This window comes from Bacillus rossius, chromosome 3 (assembly GCF_032445375.1).
Source record: "Bacillus rossius redtenbacheri isolate Brsri chromosome 3, Brsri_v3, whole genome shotgun sequence".
NCBI lineage: Eukaryota > Metazoa > Arthropoda > Insecta > Phasmatodea > Bacillidae > Bacillus > Bacillus rossius.
The window spans coordinates 104,422,904-104,439,451 of NC_086332.1; the positions used below are offsets into that span (position 1 = coordinate 104,422,904).

The window sequence follows — 16,548 nt, forward strand, 5'->3', positions numbered from 1 at the left end:
AGGTTATGATACATGAAAAACTATTAACTAAAATATCCAGCCCGGCAAGTTAGATACGCTTTAAATTCACACATTGACCACATTACACAACATATTCCCGTCGTATTATGATGATTCGGGAAATACACTTAAAGATGGTGGAGCATTATAGTTTTGAAACTGCTATTGCTAAAGAAAAACCAAGGTCATACACAACATACACAACTTGTACATGTGACTGGTCTCACCACGATGACTTTCAAGGCAGCAGAGCTCACGACGCACGTAACAGTGCTTCCTAGGACACTTCGGGTGACAGCAGTTGGCAGTTTTGCGGAGGGGTCAGGAAAATAGACGTGGTATTCGTGTGCCGTCGGGGATAAAGAAAATTCATACACAGATGTGGTAATCATGTGTCGCCAGAGAAAACCACGGTTTAGTCATTGGTGAGTTTAGCTATCAGTTCCGCGAAAAAGTTGCACATCAAGGCAAAAATAAAACGACACACACAGACTGTACATCTAAAAAGTGGATTACTCCATCCGAGCTCATTGGGTTCTTCAACTAACCGTAATAATCCTAATCTATAATTTTTACTACTAAATCAAATGTTTAGAATAATAGATTGTATAAATATAAACCAATTCTAAAGCTCAGACAAAGGAATATGGCTGCAAACCATCAGTAACCCTGAAAATATTGTAACAGCTTAATCTTGCTTATAAATATTATTAATTATTAAAATTCAACAACACTAGCGAAATGTGTACTTGGTGCTCTTTGTAAATCATTTCTCAATATATAGATGCAGCAATATGCACTATAATACGCAAGGTGGTAACTCAAAGGGAACACTGAAACTGCAGTGGATAGCATTATGTCCAGAGTTTGTCCAAATGAGTCGCATTTATGAAATACATCCTAGATAACAAAAAAAAAAAAACCACTAATATGAACATTCAACAAGCATTATTTTAACTCATATAATAACATTGTTGAATAGACAAAACACATTCTGAAAGAAAAATTATCACTTTCAAATTAAAGGTACTTCCCTCAAAATAGTACTAAAACCTTCCGGAAGGTGCACTGTAACTGACAGGAACATTGCCAAAAGGCCCGCACTAGCATAATCTGAACATTAAGTTACTATGATCAAAGAGCATTATTTAAAAAGCGCTTAGGATAGCGTGTTGTGTTGTGTTACGCATTCTCAAAGAGGTATTATTTTCGCTCAAACGGACCAAACAGAACTCTCCTGGACTAGCTGCGGCTAAAGGGGCTCCAGAAAGCACAGTTTGAACCAAGGGCGCAGATGGCTGCCAGACTCACCTTGCTCAGCTTCTCGCCCTCGTGATGGGGCAGCAGGGTGCGCAGCGACTGGAAGCCGGCGTTGATGCTCTGCATGCGCCGCCTCTCGTTGGAGTTGGCGATCTCGCGCCGTATGCGCTTCTCCTGCTCCATGTGGTTGCTGGGGGAGGCGGCCCGCTCACTCGGCCTGCGGGGAACAAGCCCGTCAACACCCCTGCGCTACTTGCCGAAACCCGAGCCAGCACGTTCTTGCGGGCATTTTATACACAGTTGTGTTTCATATTTACTTTATAATGCATTTAAATATATTCTGCAACAAATTAGCACATAACATTAAATAACTTTAGCAAACGCGCATGTCTGTTGGGAAAAATTTTGTAAAAAAAAATGTTTGAATATATTTAAACTATTCTGTTGCCAAATCGTTTGCAGATGTTAGTTAATGCGCACGTAGCCCCAGTCGGTAAGTGTCCGTCATTATTTAAATACATAGCGCACAGCACACACTAAATCAATTAAAATATTTTTTCCCCAATATCAAATTTGACCCTAAAAACACAAAAAAGTAAAATTTCACTTTCGGCCCACTGTGTTCGTCTGTGCAGTTATTGTTTTTATTTTTTGCTAATTCTTTCCACGGAATTCTCTGCGCTGTCTATTCATTCATGTTTGTCAGCCCAGCCAAGGTTCACAATCTAGTGTACTAATTTCCTTCCCGTCGTGTATCAAACATAACAGCGCTGACATGTTCCTAGTGACTCGTATCAATTAATTCAAGATGTTTCTTGCAATGGAACTTCAGTATTTTTGTGAAAAGTTATGGACAGACGCCCTAACAGCATTTGTTCGTCACAGAGAAACAGAAGCTATCTTATTTTTAATATAATTTTATTTATTTATAATTGATCTATTATTTAACACTTCTATAAACAGTCCATAAATATCAACTTCTTAGTAATAGTTTACTTTATAAATTTTCCTTTAACGAATAGTGTTACGTCAAACCTTCAACAATCTAACTTATCTATCTGAATAGTTAGGTACATTGTGCGCAAGGCTTGGGATAAAGCGAGGTCTTGGTCGACCAAGCCTGGGTCCAAAGTGGCGTGAGCTAGTCACAACCGGCAAGGTGGCCCCACGCCTCCACTACGTGTTAAGTTAGTTATACGAGGGGCGGAACTTTACATCATGTTCGCGATAGAGATTATTTATAGTGTTACGAATGTGTAAGGCAAGACCGTGACGCGCACCAGGTACCTGAGCGGCCAGGCAATCCCGCACTTATACCTTTGGGGATTAGGGCGGCCTGGCCTAGCCACACCCCTGCCCACCTCCACGGCGCTGTCATATATCCCATAGCTACCTGGTGATTCCGCGGGGCCTACCGATGCCGGGAAACTGCACGTATCTCAGCTAAGGGTAAGTTGGTTTGCATGGGCTGTGAGAGTGGTTCTGGGAAGCAGACGGCGGCAGCTGACCGTGAGTCAGCTGACCGGCATGAATGACTCAGTCGCCGCTCTCGGCGCCACATCAGCTGACTGGATGGCGCATGCGCGAGGGGGCCCCCGAGGGGGGAGCCCACCGCGCCCGGCACACGCCCACACACCTGGCGAGGCGCCGCGTGATCCAGCATCTGCTGTACACCTCCCAATGGGCTTTGGCGGGACTTAGTAACGCTTCTAAAGTACCGAACCTAAATTACTAACTTTCGGTCAAATTAAGAAATTATTTGGGCAAAGCAGATTGTCAGGCAGACAAAACTGACGTGCATGGGGCTGCCGGCCGGTTGGACGTGAGTTCCCCCCGTGGCGCCTGTGACGAGGATGGTCGATCCGCCGGCCGGGTCTACACGCCGTTTACACACGTGGTAAGCAAACCATTGTGTTCTACACGCTCTTCATATCGCAATGACGACATGGCCAAAACATTTCCTAGTGTAGTTTTTCAGGGGGCTTGATTGCCTCTCTTTTACACGTATCACTTTTCATTATTTTAGGAGATACCATATATTTAAAATCTTCAAGTTTCTCCATCTGTGCGTAAGTAATTGTGCCAGTCATTCGGATACACTTGCATTTCATCAAATGGCATTTTCCCACAAAAACTTTATACTCACATACACTCAACCAGATCGCAAGGTGGACCGATTATTGGAACTGTAGGTGTGGGGAGAAGCCAGAAGCATTCAACCTGTCGGTCATAACTGAATGCAAAACTTTACACACATGTAGCCCCTATGTTACCCCAATACATGTTCCTTGCTCGATTTAGCATGTAAAGCTACTCGGGATACCTTTACCAAGCAAGTGATCCGAAAGGCACTTTCAAATTTACAAAAATCAACATTTCCTGGCCTTCACTTCTTTAAAAAATATATAAAAACCCATTTAACCAAACTCCATTACAAAATACTTTACGCAAGTTCAACTATCGGTAAAATAAAAACCTACACTAGACACGAAAAAACAAAACTTGAAATCTATTATAAACCACGCATGAGCAGTGTTGATTCTTCAGCTTGTTTTATTCTTAACAGCTTCTTTAAAAACATTAGACTGAATTAGTGTAAAATTCGCCTTCGACTCACATTACAAGAACAAATGATATTACAAATGATCCACATAGCAATTTTTCCTCCCGGGTTTAATCATAAAAATCAATACGTATATTACTTAGGGAAAATGTCTAAAATGAGAAACAAAGTAAAATGGGCGTTAAAATGGTTTAGAATGTTATGCCCTTCTCTAGGACATGTAATCGGCAATTTATCATTAGAATAAATATAATTTGCTGCTGCCTTACCTGGGGCGCTGTTTGCCAACATATGCATCCTAACTTAATTAATACCACCATCCATTTTTTTTTGTATTTATCCTTCATTTTTCATCTCAACTCTCATCTTTTACTTGCCTACCCAACTTAACCCTTCATTGCCGTCTCACGGGGTTGACGAAGTATAAATGCGTCTTCATTACTTGGAATACACCTAGCGTTGCTGCCATTGTGGAGGGAGGAGCCGGACAAGCTGATTCACACACTCTACTGCTCAGAACTTGCACGACCCTGAATGGGCCTTCCACCTCCCCAGCGCTACCTCAACACAGCTGATGCGATTACACAGTGCGTCTTCGAGTCGCTAGACGTATCCGTCATACAAAATCAGTCTAATAAACTACTTCTGGTTGGCTTGTTTACCAAAAACCATTAAATTCAATGGAGCCCAGCATCGAAATTGAAGACTTGTGCAAAAACGAAAAATATTATACATGCTCGACCGAGAAATTTTCATGACTGCAATTGATCATGCTGTTTTAAAATAAGTGAAAATCCTTGATGCTGTTTAGCAAATAGCTGTACAGCGTGACTGCATTTGATTCATTTCATGAAATGATGACACTACAGTATGTCACAACCTAACATAAACGCTGATATTTCAAGTATATTTTTTAAAAGGTATATCCGAACAAACTGTAAGCAAAGAAACTTGTTAAACTCAAATAATTGCAGTTGAAGGCGTCTTAAGAGTCGGCGGCATAAAGCAGCATCAAAAATTCAACATAAATGTATATTTACAATTAACGGTTAGCCACAATTAACATGTACTCTTGGAGTTATTGTAGTCTTTATAGGCTTCAGCATTTGTGCATAACTGCAAGAATTAAAACCCTACAATTTAATGTTATAACTTTACACAAATGTATGTGTATTTACATTAAATTTTTTAAATTGAAAATTTAACAGTACCTTTTTATATTTCGCAGATTTTGCCATAGCTGCTCGTGTTTTTTCACTCTGTAGTGAGTAAATTTTCATATGTACAATGCATGCATAATTGACCACAAATGCCAGTTAATTTGACAACAGTATTAAGGTAATCAATTTTCATACAAACTATGAAATACAAACTATAAATAAATAAATTTCTTCTTCTAAATTTTTTTCTTCTGTATTTAAAAGCTATTTTTATTGAAATTTAAATCTAAATAACCTTATTTTATAATCGATATGATTAAACGAAATGAAATAGCATATTGACGAAAATAAAACCAGAAAATCACATAATTTGCGGAAAGGTTCGCAGCTTGCGGCCAGTAAATCAACTGCCGGTGAAGTGTTGTGATGCAACGACCCGACTGCGCGGCGCGGGACAACGCGATCTGCGCAGTACACGTGGCCCGACTTCCAGCAGGTCTGTCAAACCAACTGTTCGCACACTACTGAGCTTGTAAAATGTTTTAGAATGTACTTGGTAAGTACATGTTTCAATGCAGTAAGTTGTTAGTATTTCGAAACCTGTGGTTATGTTAGCAAACATTTGTATTACCATACAATTTGTAATCAAACACACGTGCCCATTTCTTACATCCACAACGGTTGACAGTTATATTCGCGAATTCCAAGCCAATGTTGGAGCCACGTGCGGGAGACGACATAAGACCCTACCAGGTCAAACCTGCGTCCAAAAAGTGAACTATTTTTAACACCGCCTATTAGAACTGGAATCGCAGCGTTACAATAGAAATTTCTCGCATTGGGACAGAGTACCCGGCGAGTGATTAATATAATATTACAAGAACCAAAAATTTACCTTATATGCGATCTACTTTATAGGCCTATTCGTAATTTCAACACTAACGAAACAGCAAACACATTTTATCCGATGGGTTTGGTTGGCGGAAAATGAGGATTACACACAGGCCGACACGTTTCCACATTGATCGGTTGATTGGCTGCCGACTGATAGGCGTCATTTCGTCTGTCACCGATCTGGTAACCCCAGCCGCTGGTCATTGCCGAAGCCGTAACACCCTCTCGATCAAACAAAAGAGGCGATCGCTAACAGTTCTGTTTTAAATAAGCTCTGGAATGTATATAAAACGAACTGGAATGCTACTCCCACCCTACCCTATTAAGACGGATATGTGGGAGGGGAACATGAGAATGCCGGCTGTAAGGTCGGAATAATCTTTCACCGAAACCGGCGGGAGTGTGCCTGACCCTGTCTCCTGAGGTGTCGGAGCTGTTGCCGGCTCTAGTATCCGAGACATGATCCAACAGGTTCACGGAATGGGTGCAAGGATGCGATTATATAGCCACTCCGCACCAAGTGGCAATCCTCTGCCTCCACGTGGGCACCGCTGTTAGGGACGAATCGTGGTGACCATGTTGGGATGGGCAGCATCAACCTCTGGTCATAGCATCGCCTTATCTAAAGAGGATAATGCCGGGCGTAACCCTGCCGCAGTGCATCCTCAATTCCATGTATGGGACCAGAAATGGTGAATTGGTGGAATCTGAGGGCAACAGCATTAATGGCTGTTGAAGTTTAAAAGTATGTACTCAAAGGACACGCCACACTTGGCGTGTTACAAAACTGTTTTTAATAACCAGAAACATACTATCAAGTTCTTATATCAAACAAACTAAACAAAAATTGTATGCACTTATCTTACAGCATTTTCAACAAGAAAAATTAACCCGCGTAATTGTTCCATTTTCTTGGTTCTCTGATTTTTGAACGAATTCTCTCTATATCACTTCAGTGTTTCTGCACCTTACTAAGGTAGTGACTAGTACATATTCAAATTTTAAGTTGAGCATTAAATAATAAAATCTCGTACATGAAAATTTTGACTGGCCGTAAACTTGGTATATTAATAACGTTATAGACCAAAGGTGTTACAAGATAAAAATCTTTACAAGGTAATATAGAGGGGAAAAAAACAATACACATATATAACTATATACATGCTTATATATAGTTTCAAATAAGAGGTACAAAATTTTTGAAGACTTCTTAAGATCAACTTTCATTCCGGCTTACAATTCCAGTCAAAAATAGTGATTACCCTGCAAGTACCTTCACACACAGAAATAACTGAAGTTATTTGCTATGGGATGACGGCATGGCATGGCTTTTTAACTAAAATATCCAGGAAATAACAGTCCCCAAGCATTAAACTCTAATCCAAGCTGGTACTTGGTAATTGACGAGTACGTGGCTGAAAACTGAATGACGAACGAAAGAAACTACGCCTTGCACCAATTCATTTAACACTGCAGCCTACAACAATATTTTTTCTTATTGAAATTGCTCCAAAGCATAAATTCATTTAAAAAAACAAGGTCCTGTTAAAATCCAAACGTGACTATGACACTAACAAATGTTAAAAATTCTCAGGCGCACTTTGTAACATAAAATCTAGCCATAAGTATTTACTGATGTTGATAAGTTGGTGCGGTGGCGAGACAGGTTGGCAGCCCTGAGGCCGGCAACTGGGCCAGGTAAACACACCAGGTGGCGGGCGGGTGGCCAGCTGCCTCTTCGCGCCGGGTCGAGGGAACAAATGTCCCGTCCAACTGCCCCCCATCCTCTCCCACCCGCCCGTTTCGAACGCCAAGACAACTGGTCGAGCACTGCACTCGATTACATCGGGCGAGTCTACCAGCTGCTCGTCTGCTTATTCTTGTAGAGCGCGCAGTCGCTAAGCCATCAGTAACTTATGTTGAGCGAAGTTTGGTTAATATAGATAACTACACTATGTTCAGCTTGAGAATGTGTTCACTTACGATTATAAAGAATCGCATTTAAATAAATGCTTAATTGGAGTGTACTGGGTCCTGCCTATTTTCTTCCTGGAGCCTGGCAACAACACATCATGTGTGGAAGCTTTAGTACTACGCAAAACATTCTTATAAACTTCTATATGCTCAAGTATCTTGTCAGTGGTCACTAAATTCAATATTATGCCTTAAAAAGGCCACAATCAACATCTTTTCCTGATCCGAAGCTAACGTGTTTTAAGTGTATATCAGACATCGTGCAAGTAAAATTATACAAAAGTTTCACGTTCAAGTGCAATGGAAACATGTCCTGTATTGAACCCTTCTGAGAAATATTTTAAAGAACCTTTTCACATCGCTCTGTATTCGTTCGCCAAATGTAAACAATGTATGTACCTACAATGACTCGACACCAATTACGTTAGACTGAAACATCACATAAACGCTGTGATATGTTAGTTTTGACCGCAGGAGCTGGTGAGCAGCACGAAACCAACACAAACAAAAGCGCTAGCCGCTAACTTCTCGTGACGTGGTGGGATGCGTTGGTGGAGGCACGCGGTAGGTCAGTGCCATGTGATGCAACCTCCTGCAGCCACGCTGTCGCACGCCAGTTCCAGTGCACACCAAACAGGACCATGTTTGACATCACATCCTACAGCCATTCCAGTTAAAAAAGGCGTGAAATGTATAGCCAATCTTACACCTCAAACCATTTCCGGCAAAGACAGTATTTCATGGCATTTTAACTGAAAGCATTCAGATAAAATTGGTATGCACTAAGCAGCTGCAGACAATGGCGTCTCCTGAACCCGAGCAAATGCTTGCGGAGATGTTTATTAACTAAGGTGGCATTATATTTAGATAAATTTGCTTAGCCTAATCTCGCTCACACCCAGACACTACTTGGGAAATTATTAGCACAACACAAAAACAAAACATGTACGGCCATTTTAAAAGTAGGCCCAAGTCTTAATTTTCTTCAGTTAAAACTGCTATCACTCAGTGTCGAATACTACGCAAAATTTGGGAGCACTCTGTACATTTTATAAGAGACTAAAACAAACTAAAATTTCATGACTTCGAATATGGGCGCCATTATTGACAGACGATTTAAATGTGAAAATTCCTCTCTATTCAAAACTAACTTTCTTTGGAACATACCCAACCTCGTATTTCAGTGCTGTGTCAAGAGCGTAGGGTCTTATAGTTCGCACTCCAGGGTCTCCATAAATATTTATTACTAAAATTGTAGATTGTTCGTGATAAATTCCAGACTATTTCCGGCCTCTTAATGCGCATACATGCTACAACTGGCGTAATTCAATCGACGCGTAGACACAGGCACGTGCGAAAACCTATAGGATTCTCAAGACGGGGCCCGCGGAGTAACGTTTACCAATCCAGTTTCACAGTTACGATTTTGTACGCGCAAGCACATTGAGAAGTTGTGGAGACGAAAGACAACGCTACTGACACGGGCCAGGACACACGACAGGAAAAACTAAGCTACTGGGAAGATCCAATTAACCATTTATTAGAGGTACGTCTAATTAATGTGTGTGTTAAAAACACTATTTTAACCTTTAATGATGCAGATAGTTTTTTTTGTTGTACTGGTTTTAAACAACGCTTGAATAAATGAGTCATCAGTGGTGGATCCAGGATTTTGGTTTGGGAGGGGCTTGACCCAGCTGAGGCTTAGCTTTATCAAGGCAAACACTAAAACAATAGTGGACCCAGATGCTTTTGGAGGGGGCTTGAGCCCCTTAGCCCCCTCTGGATCCGCTACTGTGAGTCATGGAAATTCTTTTCAACGTGGAATTTACGTTTACAAAGTAAAATGACAGCAAATACGCAAACATACGGTATTCTATAGAATCTGTACTGGCTTGTGGCCGAGGCGAGCTGCCAGGTTCCAGGTTCCCACGGTATTGGCAGGCGCAGGCGAGGCCCAGGAGTCGTACTTCCCTTCCCGCGCAACCCACGGTCCAGGGCAACAACCACCTAACTCACACGCTCTGCATTCACTTCCATCATGTACTGCTGCTCAGCAAGTATAACGTGAGTTCAATGCAAAAGTGGAGTAATAATTACAATAAAACACCCTAATTGCCGAATAAATAGTTTATCTTGTCATAAACATTTTACAGTGTAGTCTTTAAAAATCAAATTCGAATCTCCGCAACCATATATGGCTATATAAAATTTTAGTTGAGTCAACCATAGTCAAATTAAATATTGACCCTTTTTTTAACGCTGCAGTTATACTTGAACGTTCCAACATTTTCGCGCCCCCAAAGCGCAGGAACGGCATCACGTACCGGCATCGCCTTTCCACGCAAAGCAATAACAAACCGTAGGGCCTGTCGGCTCACTTCTAATGTACAGTTGAATGGGGAAAACCATCCTGCCAGGAGCAGCTCTTAATCCCAACTATTCAGTCTTTAAAAATAAAGTTATTAAGAGATACGCTGGAAATATCTGCATTATGCTGGGATCGCGATGGACGCGAATATCTTAAAAACCAATTAATTTCAAAACATCTGTATGTCAGCGCGACAAAACTGGCGGATGCGACAGACATCCATTTTGAAAAGTTTCCTCTATTTTCATCGGGGCCTAGGCACGAAATTACAGAAATGAGCGTGCGAATTTCGTTTTCGAATGTTGTTTGAACTGGTGAATTAATAATAAAATTATTATTCGTGTATTCTTGATATATTATTTACTAAATATAGCCAAGTATAACTTTCTGGAATAAATATCAATTTTGAACTTAACTAATTATTCTAAAATAGGTCAGTTTAAACAAACTAGTACACACATATGGCAGCCGTATAAGGCTTGTGCATGTAACAGCCAGAAACATTTTACATAAAGTGGTTTGTTTTCATTTGTCACGTAAATAACGTAATGTTCACAAAACTTTAATGCTATTGTGATTCCAGCCTTAGGTTCTCACCAACACAGACGAGGTCTTGGGCGGTTGCTTCACAGAGGTCGAGGGGTCGCACAATGGAAGGGAGCGCACGAGAACCCTCTCGGCCATTCATCCAGCCAGGCCCTGCCACCAAGATCTGCTGTCACAAAAAAAAAAGGGGGGGGGGGGTGGAAATCCGTCAGCTCATCTGTGCGCCAGCAGCCTGCTTGATGCTTGCTTCCTGGCAGTCTCAGCATGAAAGCGCAGCCTGTTTGGTAGTTTCTTCCTTGTAGTCTCATGTGTGCGAGCGCAACCTGCAGCTGTGACATTCAATCGCAAGATAACACGTTTGACGCAACTCCTGCCCCCTCCACCCCCAATCAAGCTACGACACTATCCGTGAGGCGGTCAATTTCCAGCTCCGAAACATGCCTCCAGTATTTCCGGTATACCGCGTTAAAACACTGCGGAATTCACAAAATTGCATTGTTTACTAACATACAAAGACAATAACTCAGACCCTTCCCAGCAGCACCCAGATACACCACCTGAGGTTACCAATTATGCCACCAAATAATCGCGGAAAAGCCAAGAGATTATATGCTCAATCAATTGGCGTAACCCACCTATGCGCAATGTAAGGACTTCCACACGAACGCAATTTGGATTGACGAAAACATATGGGGAGTGGAGCTCTAAACATCAGTATGAGCAATACTAATAAGGATTGATTCTAATATTCTAAGGGAAAATTAATGGCGGTAGGTGCGAAATCGGATTACTTATGCACCTATGACGGAAGATGCTACTAGCGATATGTTTATATTAAAAAAAACTATATTGATTAAAATATAAAAATATTAAAAAAAATTATAATGCTGAATAGTTAATAAGTTTCGAAATAAACTCACTGGAGGATACAATCATAATAAGGAAAGTTGCAGGGCTTTAAGGGGCTTAAGTGAATTCGTACTGCAGGTTTGGAGCAGGAAAAAATACCAAGGACTCAACGAAGCAGCCACATTCTCAGACGAAGCCAATCAAGAGTCTATTGTTGGCTGACCCATTTAGTGGTTCTCTCCTCGCGCACACAGGATCAATGTAGAAGGATACGATGGCAACCCCTACGGCGCGCAGCTGTCGCTACTCACTCCCCATTGATGGTAGAAGCCCCTTCGTAGCGCCCCCCCCCCCCCCCCCCGGGTCAATAATGGGCCATGACCACCCTCACTTCTCGGACACTTTTATCTGGTGCACGCCAATAAAAACGCACAACACCTCTACTGAGCGCCGCGTTATCGGAAAACGTAATCCATTAATGTTAGTTCGAATATCTGCAGCGTAAGCTGTCAAAGAGATAAAAAAAAATTAATGCTTCATTTTCTCACTCAATTCAGGTCTTCAAACTATAACATTTAGTGCACGTCGTTATAAATATTCGCAAACACTTTATCTAAAACATATGTATCATTTGAACTACCTACCTTCAATAAAAATGGACGAGTAGCATACAGGATTAAGCGGTTGCGGTTGCGATAGCACAATTGCAAAGAAAACTCGCATTATCGAAACAAAAACATATAAATTACAAGGGTAGACTTACATAATTTAACTATAGTTCATTATATCTACCAGCAGAAATAATTATGTATCGCAACACACATAATTTCGCAGTAAAATACACGTTCAAACTATAAAAGCAGGAAATAAATTTAATTTACTCAAATGGAATGCCGTGACCAATGACATAACTCCAAAAAAAACAACTAAATATGACATTACTATTTAAGTAGAACGTAAGACTCAATAATTTAGGATTGTCTTATTTTAAACAAGAACGTGTAATTCAAAAGGTAAATATAGTAGAAAATGTCAATGACACTGCTACCTCCATGCCCATTCTAATACTCGATATATAAATTGCTTGTTTCAACTGTTTTCTACATGCAGAAATAAAAGGGAAAAAAATTGCACTTCCAAACACAAAAGAAATTCCATGCGATTATTACGAGGAAAATATGGCGAAAGTACAATCAGCTGAGTTGATTTTGCCGGCAACCACGCCACAAGTATGGACAATCTTATTTAGATAAAAAGGTTATATTTACTTATCACACAATGCTACGACAGTGCTAATCTCAATGCTATGGCGACGCTGCCTATTTATCTAACACATCATCACATGATAACCGGACAAGACAAGCAAAAATTAATAAAATGTACAAGATTCTTGCACCGCCCACTCACGGCATGGCGGCGCGTCTAGAAAGCAAAGGCGGGCGGGTCGTTTTGCTTACCTGCTCAAACCGCCGACTTCCTCCTGTTGGCGTCTCAGTCCTTCCAGGCGACGGTGTTGCTCTCCCCGATGAAAAACTGACATATCTCAACCAACCACACGTAAAAATAATTATTTATTGTCCTCTCGAAAATAAATATTAAGACACACTTCTATCAACACAAATTCGAAAAGCAAACCACGCACACAACAGCTCACAACGTTTTGTAATGGCGATCTTTGGCGGGAAACAGCTGAAGTATTTCACAACGAGCGTAATATCATTGCGCACTATATATAACACCGGTATTAGCTAGTCATAAATTGTTTTAAGAACTTGCACTGCTAAAAAAAAATTAAAAATAAAACGATAACAGTGTTTAGCAAGCAACAATACTTATAGGTAGTAACTTTTAAACATCACGTTCTTACATCGTACACCGAACTACGTTTTCACGGCGGAAGAACATTTGCGTAGAGTGAACCGGCTGCCGGGCGGGAAGCAACCGATAAACATCTGCCAGCTGTTAGCCTCGACCACGGGTCCACAAAAATAAACACACGCTTGTCTAGCTTTAACTCAAAATGTAGTGAGGCGTTTATTAAAAAAACAAATTATTAAGAGATACAGTTCAATTAAAAAATATAATAATAATTGCAGTCTCTAAGTCTTAAATGTTACCCTTTTTCACGCTTTCCTTGCCAATGTTGTCAAGAATGGGTTTTAAATGCTTCTTTCCTGCCATCTAACGGTAGTTCATCACAACGCCCGGCAAGATAGACACGAACGTTTCTGCCACCTAACCATCAAACAAGAATTATTATTATTTTTTGTTTCAGCTGTAACGTGATCGGTAAGCAACCAAAAAAAAATCGATAAGCTTACCTTCTGCATCCATAAATTATCAAACCAATTCTTCAAATAAATACTAAAACGTATAGAGGAAAAAAAGATGTGATGGATTATACTTTCCCAATTTTCCCCTCTATTTCTTAGAGAAAGCTAATTCAAAATAAGACGATAATAAAAAAATACCTTGCCTTCATAGCATAATTAACACCAAAAATGTGCTTAACCTTTTATTACTTACATATTTTATTCTGGAACGTGTAGCCTATAGAGCATGAGAAATAGGGGGAGGAAGGCCTTCGGTAGATGTTAGATTGGAATAATGTTGAGCTAAAATTACATTTCCTGGAATTTTTTTGGATCTGCCATTGTACAGAATGCAAACATGATTAAGCTAGCAGCTGTAGAAAGAAGACGTTTAACATATACTACAAAAACTATGTGACTACTACTTTCAGCACATAACTATTCATATGTATTTTTAAATCCTATTATTAATGTTATAAAACACAAGAAATATATCATATAAAGCATTGTAATTTTTTTTTTAAACCTAGCTTTCACAATGCTTATGGTGACACATTTAAAAGTCACAAATTTTAAAATTATTGCTATTAAGTTAAATACTTAGTTCCATAAAAGCATAGTAGAATTTTAAAATACCTAAGTTTCGTAATTTTATTTAAACTGATTTAATGCCTACTTTTTAATGTCGATTTCATTTTCCACATTTACTTCTCTACGTAACTTAACATTTTGATTTTTAAATTTAATTGAGTTGTCCACTTGTTAAACCTGTTAAGTGAAAACTAAAATTTAAATAAAAAATAACCATTAGGTGAGATTATGAATATTTTACCAGTCAAATAAAAACTTTTTTCCAGCCAGTTTACCCAAGCTGTGCAATAGAAATGTTTTAATCCTCATTTGCAGAAAAAATACCTCTCAAAATCATGACTCCTGGTGAACAGCTGTAGCTTAATAAGTTTATAAAATCTTGTTTCGCTTGTTTGTCCCAGTTTCAATGCAGTAAGATTTTGAAACGTCATTACTGGTATATTGCAGTATGTTCTGCTTCAAAAAGTACTTTCTATTCAATAATATCTGTAAATAAACGCACATGTCAATATTTAGAACATCCTACGAGGGTTATTCAATAAGACAAAACAAATCAATGTAGCTCAAAAACTGTTTATTTAATAAATGTGAAACTTGCAATGACTTGTGATCAGTGATCAGCTGTTCGAAAAAGATTTTGTAAACATAACCTATAAATCAGTCAGTTCAACATTGATTGAGTTCAGCTCTGATTGAGAATTGCACCGTGGAAGAACGTGCTGTGTAGGCTATAGATTTTTAGTTGCAGGTGGTGTTAAAGGTAGTGATATCCACGCAAGGATGTTGAAGTGTATGGAAACAATTGTTTAAACCATTCTAACATTTACAAGTGGGTAGAACAATTTAAAAGTGGTAGCAAAAGTATCTGTGATGAACAGCGAAGTGACCGACCAGTCAAAATTGCCACTTCCTCCTTTGAATTTAGCATCAACGTGATAATCCGATACAACAGAAGACTCACTGTTGAATTACAGCTGCAAAAGTGTCTGCAAGTGTTGAAACTATCCATAACATCATTCAAAATAAACTGCAATACAAGAAAATCTGCATGAGATGGGTGCCGAGACAACTAATGAACACCCACAAAGAAACGGGGCTTCAAATCAGTAAACAGTTAAAAGCTCGTTGTTTCACTGAGAAAAAAAGCTTTTTTTTTTTTAAAGAATTATAACAGACGATGAGACAAGGATTCACTATTACGAGCCTGAGTCGAAGAGACAAAGCCTTGATTGGAAACACACAAGTTCTCCAACGTGGAAACAATTCAAGACCCAGCTATCTGCTGGTAAAGTGATGCTTACACTTTTCTGGGACTCACAAGGCCCTATTTTATGTGGTTTTCTTGAAGACCAACAGACAATCAACAGACAATATTACACAGATATGCTGGAAAACAAATTTGCACTAAACGTCATGGAATTTTGAAAAAAGGTGTGGTTTGCTTGCATGACAATGCACGGCCACATACAGTACAGATAACGCAAGAATAAATTCAAAAACTGGGCTGGGAGATTTTTTCACACCCTCCTTACAGTCTAGATCTCGCCCCATCAGACTTTCATATGTTTGTTCCCATTATGGAAGCTCTATGCAGCAAAAAATCCGGCTCCAACAAAGAAGTCATTATTCAGGTGAAAATGTGGTTACGAAAGCAGCCAAAATAATTATGCCAGGGGCATATGCAACTTAAGGGAATGATGAAACAAGTGTATAAGTGTTGGGGTGAAGGGGAGATTATGTTGAAAAATAGGCAAAATTTTATTTTATACATTGATTTGTCTCATTACTTATTGAATGACACTCATATTTCAAGAATTCTGATAGATAAATTGTAAGCCTATGTTCTGTGCAGAAGACACGAATCAATCAGTCCATGTGTTGGAGGTTGGCAGAGGGGTTAAGGGGAAGCTAACATTACTCTTGGTGCAAAAGCCTCTCAAAATATAAGTCAGCAAGTTTAATGGTTTGCATATTGTTTGTATGTGGTGCTGAACTTAAATATATATTTTTCATAATGCCAAACACATC

The 16,548-nt window shown here is 39.7% G+C and overlaps 1 protein-coding gene across 2 annotated transcripts in view; it reads right to left on the reverse strand.

The window, feature by feature from the left end:
• LOC134531096 (transcription factor AP-4) overlaps positions 1 to 14,000 on the reverse strand; it is a 91,382-nt gene extending 77,382 nt beyond the window's left edge. Inside the window, exons 1-3 of one of the 2 annotated variants that reach the window (XM_063366636.1) lie at positions 13,075 to 13,165; positions 10,820 to 10,934; positions 1,312 to 1,477 (exon numbers count right to left, since the gene is read on the reverse strand). In XM_063366636.1, the coding sequence (XP_063222706.1) occupies positions 1,312 to 1,443 (132 nt within the window). In that variant the 5' untranslated portion in view covers positions 1,444 to 1,477; positions 10,820 to 10,934; positions 13,075 to 13,165. Of the gene's footprint in view, positions 1 to 1,311; positions 1,478 to 10,819; positions 10,935 to 13,074 lie in introns of both variants that reach the window. The other variant, XM_063366635.1, reaches the window with a different exon arrangement.
• Positions 14,001 to 16,548: the final 2,548 nt, after the last annotated feature.